This window comes from Notothenia coriiceps, unplaced genomic scaffold (assembly GCF_000735185.1).
Source record: "Notothenia coriiceps isolate Sejong01 unplaced genomic scaffold, NC01 NC01_scaffold00000339, whole genome shotgun sequence".
NCBI classification, from domain to species: Eukaryota; Metazoa; Chordata; class Actinopteri; order Perciformes; family Nototheniidae; genus Notothenia; species Notothenia coriiceps.
This window is the reverse complement of record NW_011333040.1, coordinates 20,385,754-20,405,771: the sequence shown is the minus strand read 5'-3', so window position 1 is coordinate 20,405,771 and position 20,018 is coordinate 20,385,754. Positions and strand designations below refer to the sequence as shown.

The 20,018-nt window shown below is 41.3% G+C and overlaps 1 protein-coding gene across 1 annotated transcript in view; it reads right to left on the bottom strand.

The window, feature by feature from the left end:
* The window catches only part of LOC104952211 (UDP-N-acetylglucosamine--peptide N-acetylglucosaminyltransferase 110 kDa subunit), a 20,312-nt gene extending 4,651 nt beyond the window's left edge, over positions 1-15,661 (bottom strand). The window contains exons 1-18 of the mRNA XM_010778992.1: positions 15,315-15,661; positions 13,188-13,368; positions 11,140-11,383; positions 10,764-10,832; positions 7,494-7,610; positions 7,316-7,395; positions 5,538-5,733; positions 5,284-5,424; positions 5,100-5,200; positions 4,837-4,990; positions 4,301-4,402; positions 4,021-4,200; positions 3,531-3,689; positions 2,270-2,359; positions 2,009-2,134; positions 1,749-1,919; positions 1,519-1,635; positions 1,174-1,370 (exon numbers count right to left, since the gene is read on the bottom strand). Of these exons, the coding sequence (XP_010777294.1) occupies positions 1,174-1,370; positions 1,519-1,635; positions 1,749-1,919; positions 2,009-2,134; positions 2,270-2,359; positions 3,531-3,689; positions 4,021-4,200; positions 4,301-4,402; positions 4,837-4,990; positions 5,100-5,200; positions 5,284-5,424; positions 5,538-5,733; positions 7,316-7,395; positions 7,494-7,610; positions 10,764-10,832; positions 11,140-11,383; positions 13,188-13,368; positions 15,315-15,351 (2,462 nt within the window). The 5' untranslated portion in view covers positions 15,352-15,661. The remainder of the gene's footprint in view (positions 1-1,173; positions 1,371-1,518; positions 1,636-1,748; positions 1,920-2,008; positions 2,135-2,269; positions 2,360-3,530; positions 3,690-4,020; positions 4,201-4,300; positions 4,403-4,836; positions 4,991-5,099; positions 5,201-5,283; positions 5,425-5,537; positions 5,734-7,315; positions 7,396-7,493; positions 7,611-10,763; positions 10,833-11,139; positions 11,384-13,187; positions 13,369-15,314) is intronic.
* Positions 15,662-20,018: the final 4,357 nt, after the last annotated feature.

Here is a 20,018-nt window from a genome sequence, read left to right as displayed (position 1 = left end):
GACATTCGGTGATATTTTTTCGGTGCTAGGCCCTTTTCGGCCGATAATTTTCGGCGGCCGAATATTCGGTGCATCCCTAATCAATATAGATGTTTTTATTTGAAAGTAAATCCAGATTGAACATACATAGTAAAAAAAAAAAAATTAGATTTGAGTGTCCTTCCAAAATAAATTACTTTAAGTGAAAACCACCCTTGAATGAGGGGATCGGAGACTAAAAGCTTTAGGAATCCAAACAACATAATAAGTACCCTGTATCAAGAGTGATGCAAAACAAGTGAAGTTTGACCTTTTTAGAGAGATTTAGAAAAGAAAAAAAAACACTTCTGGGGTCATTTGGGTGTGTGCCTTGGCAGTCTCAGCCCCCTCGTTCGATTTTGATGATTGAAAGCTCTTTTTAACCGTTAGAGCCAATAGAATCGATGGGAAGTTCCTAAAATCCATCTAAACATTACCCATTGGTGAATGAGTGATGCGCCAGAATGCCCAAAACCGTAAGCTGTCATACACTGTCGTAGCAACGAATATGAAATATCCGTTATTGACATAAATATGAAGATGGATTATCAGTAGTAATTTCAAAGTGACATTAACCTTCAGCAGCGTTTTTATCGTTTTAATGCCATTGAACACGACTTTTGATCAGAATAACAGCTAAGGTGAGACGATCTCCCGTGAATGCTCCGTAAAGCTACGTGTTGTGATGTCTGTGTTTGCTTCCCCTGTCACAAGTTCTGATCACGCAGTGAATATACTAATTAATATCTGTAGAATCTGTGGAATCTCAGCTTTAATCGGATAAGGGTATTTTTACCTTGAGTTCTGTGCTAAGTGCGTTAGCATTTTTTCGCTCAGGGCTCATTTAGACGCTTCTTGTGAGACTTGCGTTTTGTTTCGGTAAATATGGTTCGTATTGTCAGTTAGCTGAGTATGACACATTAATAGGTTTTTAAAATATTAAGAAGCCCTGAGACACAGTTTTGTGAAAAAAACTACCCGCAGGACCCGGATTAGGGTCCTCTCTAGCTTGACAGGTTAAGCAAAACAGTCTCAGAGACTACAACCTCAGCTGTTGAAAAGATCTGGAAAGCAGGACGCTTAATTAAGTGGCTGCTCTTGCATTGCAATGTTTTTTTATCGTTTTAAAACAATGCTATACCCCTCAAGATTTACATTAACACCGATGCGTTTTGACATACCTGTGTGGTGGCCAGGCCGTTGCTGACAGTGAATCCATTGATTGTGACCTGGATCTGGCCTTGGTTGATCATGTTGATGATAGCTTCAGCTGCCGTGTTCATGGGGATGACAGGCATGGACAGCTGTCCATTTATCTCCCCAGCAGGTTCCTGGTTGTTGTCACACTTCATCTGCAGAACATCAGCAGAACAGTTTCAATTGAAATCCTTGATGGTTAATCATTAAATAATGACATTTTTCACCACAAGGTTAATATTGGCATGTTTTTTTTTTAACAGAAAAACAACTTGTTTTTTTCAGTTAATTCTCTTCACTCACCTTTATCACCTTCACATCTGGCAGACTGTCCAAGTAGGCCTTCAGATCAATACCATTGAGAACAATGCGGTTGTCAAAGATGTGGCCATTAGATTTAAAATCTATCACAGCCTTTTTCTGCGAGTAGAAAAAATAAAAACAGATGTTAAAAGCACCCTGATTATATTTTAGAGTGTTTCCTGACACATTGAACACTGAAGTAAGAAGCAAAAGAGCAAGGATGGACAAACCTTGAGGTGAGGGAACATGTTGGCGTGGTCCCCGATGAAGAAGGTATGTGGCATGTAGGCCAGTTTCTCAGAGTACTGCTCAGCCACCTCCAAGGGTGACGTCTCCTTGTCAGAGATGATGTAGTCCATGAAGGGCGCCCCACTGGTTCCAGGATAACCCAGCCACATAGTCTTAAGAGATCAGAATAAAATGACGATGAAGATGCAGTTTTTTACCTTCAAATACAACTCCATGTCATCAGAAATCATATTATGCTCACCTGAATAGGGGCAGGGCGAAGGGCAAACAGCTCATTTCGGGCTCCCTTGGTGTATCCGTTCATGTTGACCAGAATGTGGACTCCATCCTGGTGAATTCGATCAGCTGCCTTGCCATTGCAAGGAATCTGCAGGAAAGAGGTAACAGTTTCAGGGAAATTGGTTTGACTTTGTCATCACATGAGAATATTTCTTGAGCGAAAATAAAATAAATAAATCACATAGTTCATGTTAAAAGAGGCCTCTATAGATTATATAATTACCTGTGAGAGGTCTGTGAAATGATGAGCCTCTGCTACCACTTTCACACGGAAGTTGGTGCTGTCATCGGGGCTGAGCCCATAGCAGAACACCTTGAGGGGAAATGAAAAAAGAAAGTTAACATCAACATAAACTATCGGTCAACCCTGGTAACCCCTGTTGGTAAGTCTGTACATTGAAAATAAACCAATAGAGAATAGTAGGGATGCTCCGATCGATCGGCCGCCGATCGATATCGGCCGATATTCACTCTGCCGATCGGTCGGTGCTCTCCATAAAGGCTGATCGGGAGAGCCGATCACATGACGTAAAATACATGACACTTTTCTCTGTGCGCGGCAAAACAAGCTCACCATAAGGGCTTCACCAGTCTGGCAGTATTTTAAGGTGTCCGAAAATGACAATAAAATAGCGGTATGCAACGTGTGTGAAGCAGAAATCCTGCAGCTCCGCCCGCTGTGACGGACCGGTGAGCGGAGCAACATAGCACTTAGCTATTTTATCTACCTCTGGAACAAGCTGAACTAGTTATAAATATATTTATTCTTCACTGTCGGGTTACTCGTTCATTACTGGATCAGTGAGCTGCATGAGACGATACTGACAGGCTGTCAGGAGAGGGAGGGAGAGAGGAAAAGAGAGCACTTCCGCTCATGTCTCCCGTGTTATTATCCAAAGTTAATGTAAACTTGAATAATGTACTTCATTTGAATGTAATAATTATGTTGGTTGTTGTTTGTGGAAGCGCCAGTGAATGAACCCCATTAACTGAGTTTTAAACATCACTTTAAATGGAAGATCCCCATAGGCCCCACCCACTCGATCGGCCGATACTGATTCCGGCGATTGGCCCCAAAATTGGCGATCGGAGCATCCCTAGAGAATAGTATAGCCAACTCTTGTACTATAAATCATAGATATTGCACAATTTTTTCCCACTTTTTTGGTAACAATTAGATGGTGCAGAGTTAATTTCTTGATAAGATCAGAGGAATTGGCAGGAAGTTGGTTATTCAAAGTAGGAAACATTTCTTTTGACAACTGACTAATTTGCAGTTGTAGAACAAGGTCAATTGAAATATATATTATTGCAATCCTCACCATATCTCAAAATGTTAAAAACTGGAATAATATTGTACAGTTTCTAAAGTATCTTGATGATATTGTAATGTGGGGCCTCTGGTGATTCTTAAGACATTACATTGGAATATGCAATTGAATAGTCAGGTTTGTAATTTCTTGAAATAAACAAGGTTCACCAACCTCAAATTTATCAGGGTTGTGCATGCCAGGGATGGACTGCATCAGATGGGAAGTGGGGTGGTTGCCAAAGTCAGAGCTGACGTATCCCACACGCAGACGCCCGCCGCTGGTCTTCAGATCCTTCGGATGCTCGAAAGCAGGTTTGTGCAGAGCGTTGATCTGTGGAATTAGCAATAGTGTAAGAATACACCCTCAGCAGGATAGCCAATTCTAGTTTGACTGAGCTGCACCGAATGTAGCAATGGTGGACTTAGACGGAACCACATATTCATCCAAAATCGAACCAACTTAATAACCCCAGCCCGGCAAGCCACCCATTCACTAACACCTTTCACACTTTTTTCTACAAATACATCCAGTAACTTGCCCATCCATCCCTTACCTTCCCCATATCCCTGCAGACAGCCACTGCCATCACCAGCCACCTTCCAACCCCCCCACCCCCCCCAAAAAAGAATTAAAGTTTACTTGCTTTGATCAGTGCGTGTACCTTGTCCAGGCAAAGGTTTCCGTGGCGTTCAGCGATGGCCTTGCGGAAGCCGTGAGAGAGTGGGTAAAGCATGCTGTGGTGGGGGTGCACTGATGGCAAGCGGTTCTTATCCAGCTGGTCGGCCACGATGCTAACGAGCTTCTTCATACGCTCGTCGTAGTCCGTCCAGTCACACACAATCTGGGAGGGTGACAGGAGGAAGAGAAGTTAGAACATGAGCTTCTAATTCAACATTGGCTTGTGTTTTATATATTTGAAGAAGCTGTTGGCATATACCAACCTGCAGGCAATGTGCCAAGTTGCAGTATGCATCAGGGAAGTCCGGCTTCAGTTTCAACGCTGTGCGGTAAGATGAAATGGCCTCTGGGATGTTTCCAGAATCCTAGTCAGGAGAAATAAATAAATAAATATAAGATCAAAATGCACAAAGTTGCAAAACCAAAAACGGCAATCCATTATACCACATACACAACGGCTGGTAATACAGTATATTAATTGAATATTGTATGAGGACAGTAATAATGATTTCTCCCTTCCCTAACCAGAGACTCATTTTTAACCACTTAACAGGATATAATAAATAAAGTATAATCCTGCATATATAAATGAAACAAGCATTGAACCATTCATTTGTACACTGTTTTAGACTAATTCCAACTGTTGGAACATAAAAGTACAAACAAAAACATTAGCATTATTGAGAGAAAACGATTGAAATGACATTGCTGATGGATCTTTTCGGTCAACCTAGAGGCGGGTAAAGCCCTAAAGCGATGTGACAATTCTACATCGCGTTAAAGTTAAAGTCATTCCTACCTTGTGAATAGAGGCCAAGTTACTGTGAGCATCAGCAAAGGCCGGGTTGATCTGGATGGCCCGGGTGTAGCATTGCAGCGCTCCCTGGACATCCTGCATCTCCTTCAGTGTATTGCCCATGTTTGAGTAGGCATCAGCAAATGTGGGGCTGATCCTAAAACCAAACAAATAATTGCATTTAACACTTGTATAAACAACTCCATCATGTCTAATGTTGATTTAGGACCATTTACTTTTGAAAAGACAATTATAGATGTACAAACCTGATGGCCTCCTTGTAGTGCATGAGGGCCTCCTGGAGTTTGCCCTGCTGCTGCAGGACACTGGCAAGGTTAGAGTGAGCTGCTGCAAACTCTGGGAACACCTGATGAAAAAGCAAAAAGGGTTACCAAAAGGCAAGAGGTCTTGTTGAACCTTTCACACCAGAGGAGTTAACTATTAACTTACCTCTAGCGCTTTTCTATAGAGCTGAACTGCATCCTCAATGTTGCCCTGCTCACGCTTGATATTGGCCAAGTTGTTAAGAGAGTCTGCATGGGTTGGACACAAACGCAAGGCTGTGTTGTAGCACTCTTCTGCTTCAGACACCTGGAAACACATTGGCATTGTAAAAAGTTAAACACATTTCACTTTATTACAACTTTTTGAAATCTCGACATTTCAGATTGGGTTGACAGTGGAAACACAAAGCGCTCTCTTACATTGCCTTTCTCCTTTAGGGCATTTGCCAAATTGCAGTAGGCATCGGGGAAGTGGGGCTGAAGTTCAATAGCACGACGGTAAGTGTCAATAGCCAGGTCAATGAGGCCTTGCTCGTAGTAGACACAGGCCAGGTTACCATGCACTACTGCATGGTTGGGGCTGAGACTCAGGGCTCTCAGGTAACCAGCCACAGCTCTGGAAACACAATATGCAGATACAAGTTAAGCTAAAGATCACTCTTTCGCTGCAATTAGAAATTCCAAAATTAGAAGTTATAATGTATTTTAATAACTTCTTGTAAAACTTCTTACAAAGTTGAATTGTTTATAGGTGTTCACACATTTAAACAACGTTGGAATTATTGGAGCACATTGTTAAATGTATTGCTGTATAAAACAACAACAACATGATGGCAGCTCTGCCTCAAGTACTGTTTGCTGAACATAGGATCACGGACAAAGAGGTAATTGAGCTGACGTAGTTCTTCAATGATTTTAAGTTCCACACAGGGTATCATTAGGGATGTAACGATATACCGAATATCGCAGTAAATAAACTTCCCAATACCGTCGTGAGACTGACTAAATCTACCGCGATTTTTAAGAAAAAATTATTTTTTTAAATAGATTTTTTTTTTTTATAAACCTTTATTTAACCAGCTGGTCCAATTGAGATCATCGATCTCTTTTTCAAGAGAGACCTGTCCAACATGGCAGCAAGTAGGTTACAACATGAAAATAAAACAACAGATAACACAAAAGGACATCGTATTTACAGGGCTACATTTACACACCAAGAGACATTGACAAGTACCAACCATATATTTATATCTCGCCATGTCAATAAGCCTGGCGTTAGACTTTTTCGCTGTCCGTCATTTTGACAGACAGGATCGTAAAATATCCGTCATAATCCCTTATTACCCGTCGGGTCTGAACAGTTCATGATAGAGCATGCTCATGAACTGTCAACGGGGGGTGGGGGGGGCGGTGTTATGCCGTGTGTGCATGCACCTCGCGGGACGCGCACAACGTAAAGCAAAACCTCCCAGACATGTATTGATCTGTACGGCAAAGTACGGTTTGGAAACTATATAATTTCCTTTTGGAGGGCATGCATAACACGGCATAACACCAGAGCCTGGCTCTGGGGAAACGTTGGCGCTGTTCCGAGTTTGTTCTAATCTGTCAAAATGACAGACTGCTTTCAGATTTTTCCGTCATTGTTAAATATAATATTTTCGGTTAACGCGACCACTGGTGTCCCAGCAACATCAGTACCAAGCGAGAGAGTTTTTTCCAGAGCAGGGGATATTGTAAATGCCCAAACATCCCAGCTTATAAATACCTGGAGATGTGGACATTCTCCTAAAAACCTGTCTGATGATGCTGAGTGAGTGACTAGTGAGTTTGAGTTGAGTTACTTGAAAAACTAAAGTGAAACTTGATTTATTTTATTGCAGGGTCTGATTATTAAATGTCCTTGTTTATTTGTGAGATGCAGTGGCATAAAGAAAATGCTTACTTTGTTTGGTTTTCTTGTTCCAGTCTGTTACTGTCACTTTGTTTTTGACACTTTAAAATACTGCTATCCTACAAAAATGCTGTAAAAATCAGATTTATTATGTAATAAAGAAACATTTTATTATTCAATATCGCGATAAATACCGTACCGTGGACTTGTTATCGCGATATTATCGTACCGTGAGTTTTTGGTATCGTTAAATCCCTAGGTATCATACCATCTACTATGTTAAGATTTATATTTTTAGACTCACCTGTCAAAGATGCGGGCTTCCTTCAAAACATTTCCTAAATTGATGTACGCATCAAGGAAATTTGGGTCCAGAGTCACTGCCTAAAATAAAAAGCAATCTTAGAAACATGGGACAACACAGAAATATACAAAGACAGAAGGTAGGATTGAATAATGATACAAAATGTTATGATATTGACCTTTTCAAAATGATGTATGGCCAGCCATATCTCTCCTTGGGCATTGAACACACAGCCCAGGTTGCTCCAAGCCACTGCAAAGTTGGGCTGAGTCTCAATAGCTTTCAGGTAACATGCCTTCATTGGAATAATAATGAAAAAACCATAGGACAGGAGGAGAAGAGGTAGAAGGGAAGAGGTATAGAGCGTAGAGGGGAGGACAAGGGATTGTAAAATAAAAACGAATAGAAGATTGAGAATAAAAGTAAGAAAAAACAAAAAGGGCAGAGAAAGCAAAATTAGTGACTATTCTCCATCATGGCAAAAAGTGAGTCTGCAGCATGGGCTCGCTTGCGCTGAAATCTGCCGCGCTAAGCTGCATTGCTTTTTCCTACGCTGCGCGGATCCAACCAACACCCACACGTATGCCCGCATACTTCAGTTATGGCCACATACTAAGCAGATGTAGTAGCCCCCCACATCATTTTGCTGTCCCCCTAATACAATCAAGGCTGATTAGTTATAACCCATAGCGATAAATATCAAAATGATCTGCATACATGTTGCATATTTCATGTGGGCATGATATCTTACAACCTGGGATGCTGGACAGTTCGTGCGAGTGATGGTTCCTGTAATGCGAGCGCAACAAACGCGAGCGCGTGGTGTGTGTCTATTGCCACCGCCACCACAATGCACCATATAAAGCCGTTTGCATGACATTGCATGGTCATTTCGCTGCCGCACTAGCTGATGACCAGCTACAGACCAACAACCCCTTGCAGAACACCTGACCAGACTGGCACACACTCAGCGCCCATAGAGTATCTCAGAATGAAAGGGGCAGGGGGGGGGGGGGGGGGTCAACCAGTGGCTGAAGCAGGGGAGCAATTTGAAGTTATTTTTGATTGAATTAGTAAAAACGTTTTGTTTTTTTAAAGCCAGAAATGTCTGAGATTTAGGGGCATTCGGGAGCGAGGCTGGTTTGGAGTGGGGAGAGGTCCGCAACCAACAGGCCAAAGGGAGTAGGGGGTTTTGGGTCGCAGGCTTGCGCTTTCCGCCTTTTTGTGGCTTGGAGGATATCGCTGCGCGGCCCCTGCGCTACTGCAGACTCACAGCGCACTATCTGCATCATCAGAACGCTGCAACTCCAAATAAAGAAGGAAAAAACAAAACAAAATAGGAAAAATAAACAACATGTAAGAGTTAGAGGGTTCTTACTTGTTTTTCACGATTATTGCTTCCACAGCCTAGTTTCTTTTTAAGTAATACAGAGCTGGGTAATTAGTATAGCATATTGTAAGAAATGCTTACTGTAATTTGTTTTGCTACATCTTTCTTTTGCTCTTCAAAGGAAGCCACAAGACAGAGGAGCATGAAGTGAGGTGGTTTTTTTCTTTTGTTGTCAGTTACAAACCCGTTACCATATTTTTGGACTTTGTCAGAGTGGTGGCCGCAGCTGGCTGGAAGAAGAGGAGGACTGAGGCTGCCCTAGTGTTCCTTTCCGCCAGGCACCTACGCAGGAATAGTGTCACCCACCTGAAACCTTCTAAATAACAATATCAGTTGTGGAAAAACCAAAAGAGACAAAATCAGAAAACAGGATCGTTAGTAAGAGTCTTTAAACAATACATTTTTTTTTTTGTATATAGAAACAAAACAGGTTCTTCGAAATCACAACAAACCTAAAACAGCCTATACTTTGATTTCATTCATGCAATGACTGTTTCATTTCAAAGAAAACAAAAAAAAATGCTTGGGGTAACGGGGAGGGAAGAAAGGCTTTTATATGTCCAGTTTATCAGTACAATTTAGGTCAGGTCAGATTTCCAGCTGTCCATCAATTTAGTACATTAAACTACAGGAGGGCAGTTACTGGCTTGATCTTGCCCAAATGAACTGATCCCATTTATTTGGGAATAATATAACATATTTGAAGCAAAAGGGAAGAAGTATTAATCATCGTCTCTCGGTTTTTTTGCATTTTCATGAAAAATTTGCAAATCTTTGTCCTGGCCTGCTTTCTTGAATCCTGGCCAATGGGGGGAAAAGGTCTGTAGTTTAATTATTGGAATCTAGAAGCCTCCAAAGCTCTGAAATAAAGAAGTCATCGCTGTTGCTGCGCGTTCCTGTCTTTCTAAACCAGCATCTGACGCAGGTGGTGGAGTGCAGATATTGAGCTGTCTGCCTGACAACACTTAAACCATTTTAAGGCACTTGTGATTTGAGCCCCGCACAATTCAACAGCAGTGGATATCAGAAGAGATAGCCAGATGAGTACAATTGTCATTATTTTCATAGTCAAAAAGGAGAATTAATGCATGTGTGCTTGAGCACTGACTGGGCATGGCTAAATGGTCAGGAAGGCAACTCTCAGCGCGCACACTCCACCAATCCTTAGCAAGCGCGCGGGGGGGTGGAGCGACAGAGCAGGGGAGCTTGTAACTCCCTTATGCTCCTCCCCACTCCTTAACCCCCCTCTAGCACGAAATAAGATGGCCTGTAACCACTGAGACAACTCCATATCCCCACATCCCACCCAGCCTGGGAGCCCTTTTATACAAGCAGAAGACTTATATATGACAGAGGGGAAGCGTAACACTGGGGGGAAAAACCCACACTGCCAGTAACTTTACTGACAGCAAACTGAGAAAAAGCTTGACATTGGAGTGTAGTGGTTAGGGTGGAACCATCTTATCTTTTGCATTGCATTGATAAACTAGCTTCTCATCAGTTCATATATTCTTCAAAGACCGAGCCAGCATTTTCCCTCCAAAATCTATATGAAAATGCATGGGCTGAGGTTAAAAAATGACAAAATAGATCAAATTATTCATACTTTAGAAATGCCAGCCTTTCTTCCTGAAAGGGGAGGGGCTGACCTCTGGTAAAAGGTCGGGGTAAAGTATAAGACATCAGGACTAAGAGTGATATAGGGTAGGGACAAAAGTGATAATATAATATAAAAAAAGTAGATGAAGCTGCCTAAAAAGTCATCAACAGAAAATGTGTGTAAAAACTACAGAAAGAAACGGTTGCCTCTTACAGGTCTTTCCTAACTGTCTAATACCTTTAGAGGTTTTTAGTAAGTTAGGTGTGAGAAGCTTACTGCCAATGCTACCATGTCCTGTCCTTCACTAGACAGAGGGTGAAGAGGAAGGACTGGATTTGGCTTTAAAAAAGTTAACTGGAATAATATCTATGGCCATATTAAAAAAAGGGACCTTCTTTTTTTTTAAAAAGAAAATACAAACAACACTTATGTACAAATGCCAACGCGCTGTAACATACCTTTGCCTCTTCCAAACGCCCAAGGGCTTTAAGCAAGTTGCCCAAGTCACTGCGCACACAATAAAGATCCTGAAAAAAGAAGAAAACATTCAAATCTTCTGCTACAAAAACGGCAGATACATGTTTCGTCAAAAAAAGAGCAACTTAGCACGCCGTGAAAATCTTGTCTTTCCTCAAGTGGTTTAACTTTTCACTTTGCTGCAGTATAATACAGATGTGCTCCAGGACTTTGTGACAACTCTATTGTGAATTGACATTACGAGCCACACCAAACAATGTTAAGCAGTGATAGGTGTGGTCAGAAAAGAAACAGACTCTTTTTCAGCAGAGTGTTAGGTTACCCTTTAATGACTGCATCGAGTGGCCTGTCACTTACAGGGTTGTACTGTAGAGCGGACACATAAGCCTGCACTGCTCCCTCCATGTCCCCTGCGGCCACCAAAGCTGCTGCCAAGTTGATGTATCCATCAATAAAATCTGGTTTCAGTCTGAGAGCATGGCGATAATGCTCTATGGCCTCCTGCAGCTGACCACGCTCCTTGTACACGTTCCCCAGGTTGGAGTAGGCCTCGGCCAACATTGGATTCTGTTTGATGGCCAAGGTGCTGAAATGAGCAGACCTGTAGGGCAAAAATGGATGAAGAACGGTCACATTCCTGAGGGCAGTGGCTGGCAGTGTTGGCCCAATGCCTTGTGCAGAGGCAGCAGCGAGGTGGAAGGAGGTGAAAGGAGAAACTTGATTTCCGGCAAACTATCCGGAAAATAAATTAACAGCACATCAAGAATAGTATCCCTAAAATATTGAAAACATTAGTACATGACACACATTTCCTTAATTTCCATTCAGAGAATCCTTTATTTGTGTGTGGATTATACTCCAAATAAAGATAAGTGGTGCAGGACTCAACATTATAAATGGCCCGCTGGCCCGGAAGCACTATTTAGACACCCCGGGCCAGCATAACGTACTTTCCACTTGCCCGCTCGGGCCACTAAAAATATTGCTTTAAAAAAAATGTTCCTGTGGTATAGGTATTTTGACTAGCAATTTAGTTAAATTGTTTTGTTTATCAACGCTACAACATAGCGTTCCGTGAGTCGGTTGTCGTTGTTGGGTGAAAAGCAAACAGCTGTTTGAAAGTTTCAGCCAGCTTGATCGATGGAGTTGGCTTCTAGAGGTGCAGTGACGCGTCCTAAAACCCTTTTATAATCTATCGATTAGATTAATGATTCGAAAATAATAAAAGTAGGGTAGACATGTGGATATTATCCGGCTAAACAAAACGTGCATTTATCAAACAGGTTTGTTTTCCACAGACCTTATTTCCAGCTATTTTCCAAAACCCTGTGGAGAAATCCCATTGCTTTTTGTCGAGGGAACCAGCAGCTTACTTCCTGATTTTAGGACGCGTCACTGCACCTCTCAATATGATGCCAATATAAACAAGGTCTTCTGTCAGCTCTGTACATCAATGCCGACCTATGCTGACAAGTAAGTGAAGAGTAGACAATATAAAGGTATTGGCTTTAGGGAAATGTCCCAGCAGTTTAGGAGAATGAAGGTTCTAATCTACTACATAGCCATTACATTTCTAACTCCTGATGACAGGAAGGCAGAAAGTGCATTATACTAATAATAATAATAATAATAATAATAATAGCAGAATTTTTTTAACAATGACCACAATATCATTATTTTAATAAACCAAATATGAACAATTGAGGAAAATGAGGAAGAACTGATGATTCAAATGTTGTAGTACAAGTAGTAACGTAGTTAGTGCATACATTACTATATTGCAACTAATGTGTTTTCTTCATTATAAGTGGATTTTTTTTTGGACGAATGCTCCGGGCCAGTGGTTACAATGGTGGGGCCAGTGGCATTTTACCTTTAATGCCTACCCCTGTGGTGCCTATTGCACTTTGATGCAGTTACATGCATTAGTAACTAATGTTGCATGTAGATTTTATTAAACAATGAAAGACCACTCAACAAAATGTTATCCTTTGGTAAAGTATTCATTTCAGAGTTGTCTTCAGTTGCTTCCGATTCATTTTAGTGCATTTTTCACTGTAGTATGCCCACAACATTGAAATCAATTTGGAGTATACTGCTGGCGTTGTGCGAATTGAAAGGCTTGACAAATTGATTAAACATTTAAAACCTGTAAATCTCAAGACCCGAAACCTCCACCGTGGCACCTGCAAAGTAAGGGTAGGGCCACCACCGAAACAGTGTTAGAATCATGAGGGGAAAGAGTGAGCTTGATACAGAGCAACAGCATTTCCAGAAGGCTGCTCAGTTGTAGCATTTGACTCGCTAGGAGAGCTGTGTGCACTGAAAGTGAGAGGAGCCATTATTCTCGGCCACCTTCCCGCCACATGGTCTGTGTGCGTTGAGTCAGCCCCCCCACACCTCACCTGTCGAGTCTTCGGCATTGGAAGTGGATGGAGGACAGGAGCAGCAGCACGCCTGTGTTATCAGGCTCCTGTCTCCAGAGCTGCATGCAGTGGCGCTCGGCTGCCTCAAAGTCCCCTGACTGATACTCCCGGTGCGCCAGCTCAGCCAACCCTTGGAAGGAAAGAATACGTTTTGTCGGTTCTGGAGCACCAACACATCCCAAGGAGGGGGGAAAACAACATGTTAGACATGATGGAGGAAATTAAATAGGACAAATGAAAACTACAAATAAAGAATTTGAAGCTTATGCTGTCAAAGGAAAAATATGGCAAAACATTTAGGGGGACTAAAAGGTAGTACTGATAACATGTTTTGCAATTATGACATATTATAGGGAATTTTACATTCCGGTTTCAATTCTTGGGGTTGTTATTATATATTTTTTTTTAATAAAGTAAGTTACAGTATAACTGTTTTATTATATATATGAAAATATGTAAGGTTGTCCTAGAACTGCATAGCTTGCATATTATGCAGAAGACAATATGAATGTGTGTCCATTTAAGAAAACATAAATGCATCCTCACACACACTGTACCGTGTTTAAATGTGTAAACATTTGAGTTTGTGAATCGCTTCAAACTAGTACACTTATTTCTCTAACCAATTTATTTTACTGATAAGAAAGAAAGGGCTTCCACCCATAAAAAAGAAAAACGTATTACAATTTCTACAAAAAAAATAAGTGAATGAGGTGGAAAAAGAAACAGGGAGGGGAATGATACACTGACGTAAACTCAGAAGATATTAACACCATGGATTTAATGTTTCATAAGATTAAATCGAAACGTGATTGTACAACTGTCAAGTCACGTTTCAATTCCATAAGGCCCTAAAATAGCGGAAATCTGGGGTTGTAAATATGGACATATTTTGTATTATGTATGCATTTATCTTTCCCTCATTCCCAAGTATATGGTTTGCATTTTTAAAACGTGTTGTGCTTATCTTCTTCCTTAAATGTCTATCAAAAAGCAGTGTGCCATACCAGGTGGAACTGTCAGATGGACCTACAGTACAGTGCCATTCGAGGTAAATGTGTGCAGGGTGTGGCTTAAACCACATCCTGTATGTTTCTCAGTGTACAGAAGGGTGGAGGAGTCTAATGGGTCAGATATGCCAACTGGTGTACAGTGGAAACACACGCCTGCAATCTGAGGCTATAATGGCAGAGCATTAAAGATCGCAGTAACGTTAGATCAGGCTCATCCTTCTATTACGTCATAATACTTGTATGCAAGAAGGACGGATAGTTTATTTTACATAATGCATCCAGTCATAATGCAACAATCAAGTCAGCGTTTTGTGGTAAAGAACCATAAGCAGATACAAGACACAATGTATTGGTAACCTTTAGGGTTATTATAAAGGCAAAAGGAGTCATTAACCTTGGGCATTTGCGCCAAGCAGTGATGTCTGCACAGCCAGTACTACAGCAGGAAGCTGCACGACCCTCATTATAACAGTGGTCATGCCGCTAATGTAGTTTGTACAGATAAAAAAAACAACGGTGGTTACGTATTAACAATGGTAACCATTTTCATTCAGTCACTCAGTAGGAAACAAAATACGACAGCAGCTTGCTGTCATGGGGGGTAGCAAACATTCTAAGCTAACTTAGCCACACCGCAACACCGTTGTGCGAAACAGTTTACGACAACGTTATTGTTATATATACACCTGTGAATCGTTAGCAAAAATTATGCAACGTTTATACACATGAAAGTAGTCGTCAAATCGACACTCGTAACACAACTATGGGAGTTTTCTTTGGTACAACCTGATGCTAGTTAGCTATCGTTGTGCTAGCATTCCTTACCAAGGAGCACGGCCCTGAAGTAGTTATTTGTCATTAAAGGGCATGAACTGGGCCTTATTTTCAATTTTTATAATGTTCACTAGTGTGGCGCAAAGGTATGTAATGGTGAAAGTCTATTACATTCCTATATTATTTGTTTTAAATGTTAGCTGCATACTCATCGATGATCCCATCGATCATGCTCGATCGATGGGAGCTAACGTTGTAACACGAGATATCGTTTTCACAGCTTGCTACATTAACGTGAGCTAACTAAAAATCAACCAACCTGTGCTGTCGGCCACGTTTCCCACTGAGGTCGCCATCTCCTCGGTCTTCGTGTCCTGCACGGTGGTCGTCAACGTGGCTACTGGTAGATTACAGTTTCAGGTAAAAATGTGCGACGAGCAGTCGTCTTTTGTCGGCTTCGACAAGCTAACACGTTGCCAGGCAAGCTAAAAAGCTAACTTAATCTTTGATATTCCTTACAGGTGTTCAGTCAAGATCCTGCATGGACAGAGTAGTTAAACTTGGTGATAACCAATCAACTAATCTCGCTACAATACCTAATATATATATTTGTAACGGGCATTAAAATGATGTTGCTTTATGGCTCAAGCAGGCATCTCTTCACAACAAAGCTGCTATGGAACATAAAATGGCGCTATGGGTGGAACTCGTTTTTGAGACAAAATAGATCCAAACATCGCCATTACTGGGAAATTGGCATCTAAATGTATCTCAACCTTGAATGAATAGAATAATATTTCATAGGATGTGGGCTTAAGGTATTGTTTGTGAACCGTGCGTTATACGTTTGATGGCTGAAAAATAAACCGATTACAAATCATATAGCGCGGAAGAATACATTGGTGCAGTGAGAGACAGAGTGCAAGTGATATGAGATGTTCCAGAAAAAGCATCATCATCCTCATCCGCACTTTAAAGATTCATGGGTTGATTTTTCTCCATGATTACGACATGGCATATAATCTAAATGTGGCTAACATGCCAAAGCCTGCAGTCTATAGGGTAACAGATCTAAGGAATAATACAGGATAATCATAACTAACTCATTATTTGGTCAAATACTCTAAAATGCAGTCTTGTAGCCTGCTATAGAAATGCATTAATATTGCTAAATTGAGTTTCCTGTAAAAAGCACAAAACTGTAGGCCTATGCATTAAAGTAATGGAATTTGAATCGACAACATATTATCCTATGATTTTTACCTTGCATTTGTACCCGAGCAGTCACAAATACAAACATGCAATTTTTAAGAAGCAAAACAGACGAATTCAATAACTAGAATTTAATTCCATAGAAGCTCTCCTGGTAACAAAGTTGTGATAAATGTGGTGCCTTTTGTTTAAAACTGTGCTGCAGTATCCAAGGACAAAAACAGTATTTCAATTGTTGTTGTTGTCTAAATTGAATTTAAGAACAGTGATATTTCTTAAAACTGACCTCGGTCAACAATGTTTATGCCAAACTCTTTTGCCACAATATGGTTTGTCTGTTTTTGCCATGAGTGTATGGGAACTTTAGCTTGGGGAAAAAAGGGTAACCAGGATTGGCATACATTTACTTGTGGAAGTACTGTAAGGGAGCTTCTGTTCAGAAGGTATGCAAGATTCATAATCACCAACAGAGGGCGACCTCTGTAAACCTTTTTCAGAGAAGGATTTATAAAGCCCTACAAAGTGGCTTTGACCATGATTTTGCCCTTTATTTTAGTATTTCGGAAGTTCCCATCATTTCATATTTGTATTTGGCAATACTATTCCTAACATAATTTGTTATTATAATAGTTTGTGTTCAATTATTACATAGTTCTTGAGTGTGATAATACACATTTTGGCCAATGTCACAGTTTTTTTTGCAATTATTAATATCAAACCTAAATCATTGGCAATGCAGCCCATCATTTCATTCCGCTATTATGTTCGGCATCTCTATATTCTAATTCATTCATGTTTACCAAGTCAGTTTTACCCTGTGAAGTGATAGTCATTAACGTGCCATTCTGCCCTCTGTATGATGAAAAGGGGGCTACTGCTTGCTGCACCCCAGTTTTTCCCATAGTCCCACTATGGGAAAGTAGTTGACATCATCGCCCATGTTAGCTTTGCTCTGTGTGCTTAAAGCATGCATAGGGTGCAGGGTTTGTGTACTCTTCCACAATTTACTCTCCTTTGCCCTCGCTCTTCACACTACTTAGCGGTCACTTGTGCACAGAATGATGTCATGGGCCCTGTGTGCATGGCAATTGCATCTGACATGCTTTATCTTTGTGCAGGCTACAGTCACTAGGAAGGCGGTCATGGTGAACGCATCTTCTTTGCCTAAAGGATCGGTGACAGCTCTCCAGCAACAGCCATTGCTTTCACACAATCTATTTTAGGAAGCATTTGAGGGCAAGAGTTTCATTCACTCTCAGGTCAATTTAACCGTAATTAAAATCTCAGCATAGCCTGGAGATATTGGGAGTATGTTGGGCCATTCAATTGCCAGGCCAGAATATTCTGCTACCAAATGAGTGGCCCAGAATTATTTCCGCCCATTTATTTTAGAAGATCAAATGCAAGCTGATGACCCACATTGTTTGCAGTGTTTATGGATGCTTCCCGACTGTAGAGTTGAATAGGGTTGCTTGGGATACAGCGGGAGTTATTTGTTCATTAGTTGCATGTTTGGCTCCATTCAGTGACTCAGACTCAGAGAGCTGTTTATTTCTTACAATGCATGAGCTCAGAGAAACACATTTCACAGTAATGAGGGAATCATCTCTTGCTCCCTCACACATCTGGAACAGGCGTCATGGATCTCAGTACCTATCTGCACTTTCAGAATGACTGATCAATGAGTCCTCTTGATTTTATGGTGGTGTCATTAGTGCTTTCCAGAGGTGCTATATTCCAGAATTGATGCTTCAGCCCAGCAGGGATGCTAAAAATGAATTAGACACATCAAATAGAAAATAATGGCAAGACATTATATTTCAATTTCTGATTACATGACAAGACCTAATGCACTGATTTCATTCATATCTTAAAAGCTTTAATTGTCAAAAGCAACCCTGCAGCTGCTAGGATTTCTACAACTTGCATCAATCAATCAATCAAAGTTTATTTATATATCCCAATATCACACACTTTCATTTGTCTCAGTGGACTTATTCAGATTATGAAATGACAACCTCTGTCCTTTGACCCTCACATCGGACAAGAAAAAACTTCCAAAAGAAACCCCACAGTTATGGGGGGGGAATTGAAGAAACCTTGAGGAAACAACTGCAATTAAATGTTAAGGAACAGCCAGCAGATGGACTGTGTGCTTCCTGAATGTGTTCGTCTTCACACAAATCTCAATGATAGGAGAACAAAAAAAACATATACAGCTGCACTTACAAGATGGATAGCAAGTGATACACTAGAGGAAGATTAACTCAATGGTGTTAGAGAAATAATTGTCCTAGACTCCTAGATATGACGTCATGTGCATGACCAACCCTGACGTCTGTTGTCCCCTTTAAGGAGATAGGCTGCTTCAGCCTTAATGTTGTTGTTCCCATTCTATGACCGGGCAACCCTAGGTCACAGATGGTTTATTGTTGTGGGTGCACTGGGACACTTCCTTCTCGGTGTTTGTGGACTCCAAGGTGTGAAATCTTCGAGGCCATAAGTGTCAGACTCAGTGTTCCCAAATGTTTAGGCTATCTTCTCAAATATGTTGATTACTCTCTGTGAAACCAGTTAAATGGGCTAATGAAAGAGAGGCGCTCCAGAATTGACGTGGCAACTCTCCCGTGCAGTCACACCGTGACTGCTGTGACTTGTGATGTGAATCCTCCGGCCGAACCTCCAAATAAACCATCAGTGTTTGACATCAAAGCTCCTGCTCTTCCCATGTCTCCTTCATGAGTCGGTGACTCCCAATGCATTGCTACACAGAAGTTTCTCCCACAAATGGCATAAAAGAAGACAAGCATTGTGTCTGCATGAGTGGAACACTTTATTGCTTTGCTAGATGGCCTGCAGCAACACACTCTAATCCTCCCCTCTGTAAAACAGACAGAAAAAAGAGACATAACAAAGACATTTCCTCAGGATAATCTTTGCTGCTGACACACTAACAGTGAGACAATGCTGAGTCCCTTTAAGATGTGTGAAGCTTTAAAATCATTGTGATTTAGGTTAATACAGTCCCTATTTTGTTGAGTTTTGAAACAGTTAAAAGTGTGCTAAGAGTGACTGCACTTTATGGAAAACAAGCAGGCAAATGTTGTACTTCAAGCTGCCTGCCAGGTTAATCATCAGGTACTAGCCGTTTGATTCATGCTCTTGGCCTTTATTTAACACATTTGTCAGGTGCAGACTGATGTTTTATAGCTACGCATTTTGTGGTTGGAAGTTGTGTCTGAACAACACAACTATGTAGAAAAATGCACTGCCGTAAAATGTTTGTTTTTGTTTGAAGCAAATACTTATCTGATCTCCTAGGGATTATTGGTTAAAAGTTATTCGGCCCAGGTGGAAAACATACTTAATGTTTCGAGTTGCTTCCACACCAATCTCTACCAGGGATATATTTGAGTGCAGGTGGGGGGAAAACACAAATGGCACATCATCATTATTCACCATTATTGAAGCCGCAGAGTAAGGTTGAACCCTGTCTGTTGCTGTATCCATCAGGGTCAGAGAGCAGGACAGGGCAGGACTGGTGTGGGCAGTAAAGGTGTCAAGGCCTGCCTGGTGTTTCCTCTACATTTCTTCATTCATCATCTGTCGTCCCTCTGACTCCCTGACCTCTCTCATGTCAGCCTGCCTGCTCCTCTTCTTCTGTGGCCCTCCTTCCTTCTCTTTCTGCAAGGAGGAGAGTGGCAGTATGGAGGACCTGCTGACACCTCTCATGACAACGGCTGTCAGTCTCTGCTATCAATTACACCGACTGACTGATACCCACTCCAACTCTGATTCTGGCTTTATTCAA